Below are 7,272 nucleotides of genomic sequence, written 5' to 3'. Positions count from 1 at the left end.
AGTAACTATACAAATCAAAATACATAGGAAAAAAATAAACTATTATATGATAGAATTAACATGAGTATATTTCATCATTAAATAAACAAAGTTAACGCACAACAAAATTACATGTAAAGAGAAAAAAAAAAGATAAAAGAGTTAAAATATCCAAAGTGATAAAAAGTATTTTATAGAAGACTATAAAATAATAAACTTCTAACTAAATTAAATTATATTTATTATTATTAAAAAGGATAAGAGAGAGCAGTAGAAAAAAAGTTTGTATGTATTCAAGTTGTGTAAAATGATACAATAAAGAAGGGTATTTATAGGTACTAAGAGAATCGAAATAATAAAGACGTAATATTCTATAATAAATATTCAGATATGTTAAATAATGCTAATTGATCTAATTGATCATAATTTGCGATTATAATTAATATATGTATTGTCTATAATTAAATCATGGTAATAAATTGTATTGAATGAATTAAAATAATTAAATCGAAAAATACTCTCCTAAATATGCCACGTCAGCTTTATCATTAAGTGTAGAAATTCGATTTTTATATAACAGAATAGATTTGAGGTACGCTATAAGTTTTTCTTTTGTTTTGTTTCTTCCTATTAAGAGTTAAAAGTCCAAATAAGAGTTAAAAGTCCAAATAAACCCAACCTCTTTGTACGGTTTTGTGCTTGTTGATCCAAAACAAAACACTGCGATTTGTGATTCTGGATATAGATCTAGTTGCATCCTGACCCGTTCGGCCCTGAACAAAAAAAAAAAGAAGATCTAGTTGCACACAAGGTTTGCGTGTGAATAATCTCTACAAGAGAAAAATGGCTACTATCCTACTTGACAAATATGCAATTTAAAAAGAGAGATTACTAAACATTATCACTCTATACATCAACTGTTGGAATTTTTTCAAAATTTTTTAATTCAAAGATTATTTATATTAAATTATTAAAAAATAAAATACTTGAATGTGTTAGTGTATCCGAATTCATAAACATGAATTATGATTAGAAGAGTTTGAATCTTATAATTTTTTCGATCTTCTTCAACTAAAATCTTTTATATTCTTAAGCGGTTGAATTGTAATTTTTCTAATGGGAAAAGAGTTACTGAGACGGCTTTAGTATATTAAAAATTGAAACCCTGAAATAGGGACATCAACAGAGTAAAGCGGGAGTGGAAGATGTCAACGGGACAGAGCGGGAGCGGGGGATGCCTCCCTGCTCCCCATCCCCGCCCCAGATTTGTTCTTTGTCCTCGTTTCCGTTTTCTACTGTGGGAGAATATTGCTCCCCATTCCCATTTTTCACAGGGTCCCATTCCCTGTGAGGACTCCATTTTCCATCTATCTAATAGTTCTAACTAATTATTAATTTCCATATGAATAGAGCTGTAAGTATCCATTCTATATAAAAATAACAAGATTTCATACAAAAAGTCTAAACAATAAGATGGTGACTTCTTTCGAAATGACACAGTGAGAAGACGCATCGGCGAGTCAGAGGATAGAGCAGTGAGGATAGAGCAATGGACGAGGTGGGAGATGCTGCAAGCCTGCAACAGAGAGGAGAATGGATACGACGATAGAGTTACAGAAAGGAACGCCGCAAATAGAGAACATGACGCAGTGAGGATGATGGCACGGTGAGGTATGACGATGCGGTGAAAATGGAGAGTAGAGAGGGGGTGGCTGTAGAGAGGTTATATGGAGTATATGGACAGCGTTAGGAATTTCTAAATTGAAGAAGGGTTATACAAATGAGGATTAGGAGTCTTGGGCTTCTGTGTGTGAAATGATTAAAAAATATATATGAGAAATAAACTATTAAGGACAATTAAGTAAATTTATGAATTTCAGAGATTAGCGGAGATAGTGCAGGGATCTCCACTCGGATCCCTGCGCCTGCCTCGGAAAATTTTGTCCCCTATTCCTATCCCTGTGAGAAAATTTTCCCACAGTCAGATCCTATTCGGGACAGTTCCCGCAAGGTTCCTATTCAGATCCCATTCCTATCTCTACTCAAAAGACACTATTTATATTTGAGCATGAAACCTATTAAACCATAAAACCCAAATAAAAATAGTATCGGTTCCGTTGGCTATAACCTGACTCGGGTAAAACTATATAAATCAGAATCTTCTTAAAACTAAATAAATAAACACGTGCTACCTTAGGAATACGTGGAGTACGTACGTGCTTATCTTAAGAAGTCAAACATCAGTAAAAAGCAGTTATCACATAATTAGGCTTACATTCTCAGCAGCTCCACAATATTAGACCCGCTAAGTAACCTCCTGTAGCACAACAACTCTATAAATGCATCCACTCTTGACACGAGAGAGGTACATTATTCATTCTAAATAACTTCATGTATCTTCTACTTTTACTAACTTGAGTGTTAAAGTGCTTTTGCAGGTGTCCACCGCAACCGTTCTTAGAAGAGCCAACTCTCACCCAATCTAAGGAGAGGCGAGTTCAAACATTGAGCAGGACAAACTATGCCTGAGAGTCGGCTACTCACACAAGAACAGTATCTAAAGTCCAAAAGATAATATATTTAAAGTCCAAAAGATAATATCTAATTTTATTCTCATTTAATTCTAAATAAAAAATAATTATGATTATCCAATTTAACATTTATAACAATAAATGAGATCTATATAAGTCATTTAATTTAAAATAACATAATTTGTGATTATAATTAATATATGTATTGTTCACTAACATAATATCTTACTTGGGGCGTAAAGTCAGTTGTGTCCAACTGCATAAACAACATCTACTTTTGGAGATTGGTTCCTAAGCAATGTGTGGAAGATCAGAATAAGTGCCTGAGCTGATCAAGATGAATTGATAAGTGGAATTGCTTTCTTATACTAGAAAATTTGGAAATCTAGAAAAATCAACCTCAAATTCACTATCATTAGAGAATGAGCAGAGAAAAATCAACAGCAACTGAAGAAGAATAGTCAGAGCTATTACCTGGAAGCCACCACGGGAAGGACTTAGAGGAAGGTGCAATTGCAGTTATAGTAAGGGACAATAGAGGAAAGTTGTTAATTGGTGCAGCAGATAAGATTGTAATGCTGTTATCTTAGAGAAAGTTGGGTTTTGAAAAAATTGTAATTGAATCTGATAATTTACTGATAGTTCAAGCTCGTTTGATTGGAGAGGTTGAGCCCATCTTAAGTGACGTGCTTGATTGGAAGAAGGCAATAGATTGGTGCACATTGTAGCAACTATGGAGCAGGAGCGAAGGCTCAGTAGATCGTGGGAGACAACAATTCATGTTAATGGAGGAAACGGTTATCATTAATAGAAGGCATGGTATCGATGCAACCACAGGCAGGAACAATTATAGTAACTTATCTATCTCTTAAACCTAGACAAGGTTGGATTATATGGAAAACACAAATCATTTTTCAGTGTTCTTTTTTAACAATGTTGCAAAAATATATTAAATAAAACTAGTATGCTACCATGCATACTTATTCTGAGTTTATTTCAAAAGATATTCACATAATCTATGGTTATCAAAATCATAGGCAATGCTAGATTAACGGTGTCGCAGATCAAAATTAGACATAACCCAAAATGAGTTGGTACCAAACTTCAAATTCCCGCAAAGTTGTGTTACTTTGGCTGCCTAGTTAACATAGCTAGAGACAGTAGTGGCCACCACAATTACCAACCATATTGCTCCAATTCTAAGCCAAGCCACGCATAATCACTTCTTTTTATATATAGTGCTCCTAGATCAAACCCCTCTCTCCAATTCAATAATTATAATCCCTCACTAAAAACAGTTTCTTTTTTTCTGAGTGGTGCATGAGATTTTCAATGCAATAATTGTCCTCCAAATTAATATATGAAAGACAATAATTATCTGTTATTCTTAAATATAATACATTCATGGAAAAAAAAAAGTAACCTTAAAATGCATGCACTATGAGGATTGCAAATTGAGGAAAATTAGGATAGTGAGAGTGGCAATGAGTAAGGTTGGGCAAGAGTAGGACTTGGGCGAGAGTCCATAAAAAATATCAGAGAACCATGAACTGTTCACTATCATAGGCATCTCCCCTGTTCCTGTTTCAGGTGGCGCTGGTGGTGACACTCTTGCTGATTTTTGGCTGCAATAAATTTAATTTACAACTTGTGGATATTCTAATTCCATTTATAACCGAAAGTGCTAATCAAAGTAAACTAAATAATAACATGCATGCATGTAGTACAGATAGGATAAGTGACAAAGTGGCAAAGAAATTAAATAATAATGAGAATCTACTTTATTGTTGTTAGTTACCTTGTGGTTGAAGGGCAGAATGTGATGGTATAATCAGCTCCCGTACACGTAAACGTACTCGTAGGGTCGTCGTATGCGTAGCTATACGATTTGGGGCACGCGCTCTTGAACATCGTGGAGTAAACCGAAGGCTTGCATGTGGCAGGTGAAGCGTAGGTGCCGCTGCAGCAGTATTCCGCCCTCTGAAACGCTTCACACGCGCTCTTGCATGCCACTCGGTTACTAACCCTCAACTCATTCGGGCATTGCCGGTTCAGGTCAGCTGCGCAACCCGTTGACCCACATTCACCCGATCCGCCACCCGCATCCACCATCATAGGTAGATTGTATCCGTCAACCAGGCTGACGTCGTAATAATCCTAATCAATTAAAGGTTAGTCATAGAATATCAATTTACATCATAGGAAATTCTAAAGACACATACCTGGGCTTGGGAACCCGACCCGATTGTGAACTCGGCTAGTGTTACGGGTGGGTCTGCCCCGGCACCATTGCATTCAAGTTGGTTGGAGCCACAATCCCCTGTGGTGCAGGTGCCCTGTTGGGTATTGGGGTCAAAATTGCAGCCGGTCCGGCCCCAAAACCTGCCTGACCAATTGGGTGGGGCTTGAAAGCTCCTCGATCCGCCGGATGGGAGGTGGAAGCCGGTGGTATCCAATGCGGAGCTGCCAGCATTGGCAAGAATCCCAGGCCACACCGTGTAATCACACTTGTTAATTATTGTAAACTTGGCCCCTAATGCTCCTTTATCTATATCCCAAATAAATAAATATTGACCATTTTATTTGATGAATATATAAGATCAAGTAGAAAAGAAAGGAAACAGAGAACCTACCCAAGCAAAATAGAAACAAGATGAATGCAATCTGTGTAGAGAAACAGTAATAGGAAAACAATAAGGAACCCATTGGTAAGAGAAGAATGGAGGTTGTGACTTGTGACTTGTGACACTGTTTGGGCTCCACTGCCCATGCATAAAATGTAACAACTAACTTGTGGATATAAAGTTTTAGATTTGATGTTATTTGAACTTGTCGAGAGTGTGATAGATGGAGTGCAAATGAGAGGAAGAAAGTTGGGAACTAAGATTACAAAGTGTGAATAGATACATATTTACAAATGGATCGGAATATTACTTTGAGTAAGACCCACTATAACTTTGCTGCCTCATTCTACATTCTTCAACAACCAAAACCTGTAACGCTAGGGGAAAATCACATATCTCCTCACCATTCACCAACATTATTCTTCATCTTGGAAAAGTGATTGCAGATTTTGGAGGCCCAACTTTTTGTAGTAGTAATCGATTATATTCGATTCTTTCTCTCTCTTCCTTTGTTTTTATTGCAAGAAATTCAGAGTATACAAGTTTTCTTTTGAAACCTGTGCTATGTAAAAAACACTTTTGAAACTCTTAATAAACGAAATGAATTATTGACATTTGACAGTCCCATGTGTTTTCTACCAATTGAAAGGGTTTAAGCGATTAAATTTTGCTCCATGCAAAGATCACAAATGATACTATATATTCGAATTTTGATAAACAGTGTTGTCTACAATGAAATGTTTCAAACCATTATTCTTTATCTTCAGTGGAAAATTTAAAAGAATATGAGATATGAGAGAATAAAGTACATGAAATAAATAATCTTCAGTTAAATTTTCCACCTTTGGAATTTCAAAAACCAATACAAATCATCTTACGGCGGTTGTACTTAGCTCTCAATTTTGCCTAATATGCTCGGAACGACATTTTTAATTAACAATCTCTCCCTTATAAAATTCTACAGCATATATGATATATATATGTTCTTTCTAGTGTCAATCAAATTTCTCGGTCATCTACATGTGCGTATTTATATATATATATAAATTAGAATCATAACTCCCTGTGTGAAACAATTCTTACAAGAAGTCAGGATGGCCGAGTGGTCTAAGGCGCCAGACTCAAGTTCTGGTCCTCTAACGAGGGCGTGGGTTCAAATCCCACTTCTGACATTTTGTCGCCTCTGTTCTTATTACAAAAGTTTTCGGTTACTGCTATATTATATGATCTGTAGTTTTTTTTGGTGACTTATATGATCTGTAGTTTGCTATGACTAATATGTGACTGTCTTATATTATTTTATCAAAGGCTATTAAAGAGGGTTACTAAAGTCTATTTCTTAATACATGTTAATCTCTTTGATGACGTTGGTTCCAACAAGGCAAAATACTCAAAATAGAACAAAGTGAGGTTGACCATTCAAGCCAACCTTAGTAGACTCTTTTTAAGTTTTAAGCACACATGCAGCTTAAGTAAAGTAGCTAGCTTTCCAGTTTAATTAGTTTATATGTCGTGTACCTACCTAAAATTATTGGAGATTTGAGTAGTTCTTTTCAGATATTGAATGCTACATGGATATACATAAATGCTTATAGTGATTTGAAGTTTGAATCAAATTACATTTGTTGCTATGCATTGACCATCACCATCGCCACTAATAGATGTTCTTTTGCAAGAGTTACAGCAACGTAATCTGTCTTTGTGCGTTGCTCAACATTTTTTGGATTTTGCTCACACTATTGATAGGGCCTTTCTTAAAATAATATTTTTTTCCGCTAGAATAGAAGTTCTAGTTTATTCCAAAAAATGGGCTGCCTTTCTTAAAAATCTACTAAGGTTGTTTAGGCCCAACAACGATTAAGGGCCTCTTTCACAGATGATATTCTCAGCTGTGGTCCACTACTGGCTAGCACATGTCTGTTGTGCAAAAAAAAAAAATTTGATGTGTCTATGCCAGTATTGTCAGAACCGGACCGACCCGGCCGGTCGGACCGGAAAACCGGTGAACCGGTGCCATAACCGGTCGGATGTTCTCTAATTGATTCGAATAAAAGAAAAAAAAAATAAAAAATAAAAGAGGGACGTACACACTTACAATGCTTTTTCACTTCTAATTAAAGCAACTCATCTTAACCTTG

At 35.8% G+C, this 7,272-nt stretch overlaps 1 protein-coding gene and 1 non-coding gene across 2 annotated transcripts; one reads left to right on the top strand and one right to left on the bottom strand.

The window, feature by feature from the left end:
- Nucleotides 1-598: 598 nt before the first annotated feature.
- On the bottom strand, nt 599-5,267 carry LOC130936354 (thaumatin-like protein 1). Its single transcript, XM_057866417.1, has 4 exons — nt 5,144-5,267; nt 4,733-5,058; nt 4,309-4,667; nt 599-752 (listed from the first exon to the last, which is right to left on the bottom strand). Exons 1-4 carry the CDS (start codon nt 5,214-5,216, stop codon nt 617-619), a joined length of 894 nt encoding a protein of 297 aa, XP_057722400.1. The 5' UTR covers nt 5,217-5,267; the 3' UTR covers nt 599-616.
- A 955-nt stretch (nt 5,268-6,222) lies between these two features.
- Nucleotides 6,223-6,306, top strand: TRNAL-CAA (transfer RNA leucine (anticodon CAA)). Its single transcript has one exon. It is a non-coding gene; the product is annotated as a tRNA-Leu (tRNA).
- Nucleotides 6,307-7,272: the final 966 nt, after the last annotated feature.

The sequence above is a fragment of the Arachis stenosperma genome, chromosome 6 (genome assembly GCF_014773155.1).
Source record: "Arachis stenosperma cultivar V10309 chromosome 6, arast.V10309.gnm1.PFL2, whole genome shotgun sequence".
NCBI lineage: Eukaryota > Viridiplantae > Streptophyta > Magnoliopsida > Fabales > Fabaceae > Arachis > Arachis stenosperma.
This window is presented reverse-complemented; position numbering and strand designations above follow the sequence as displayed.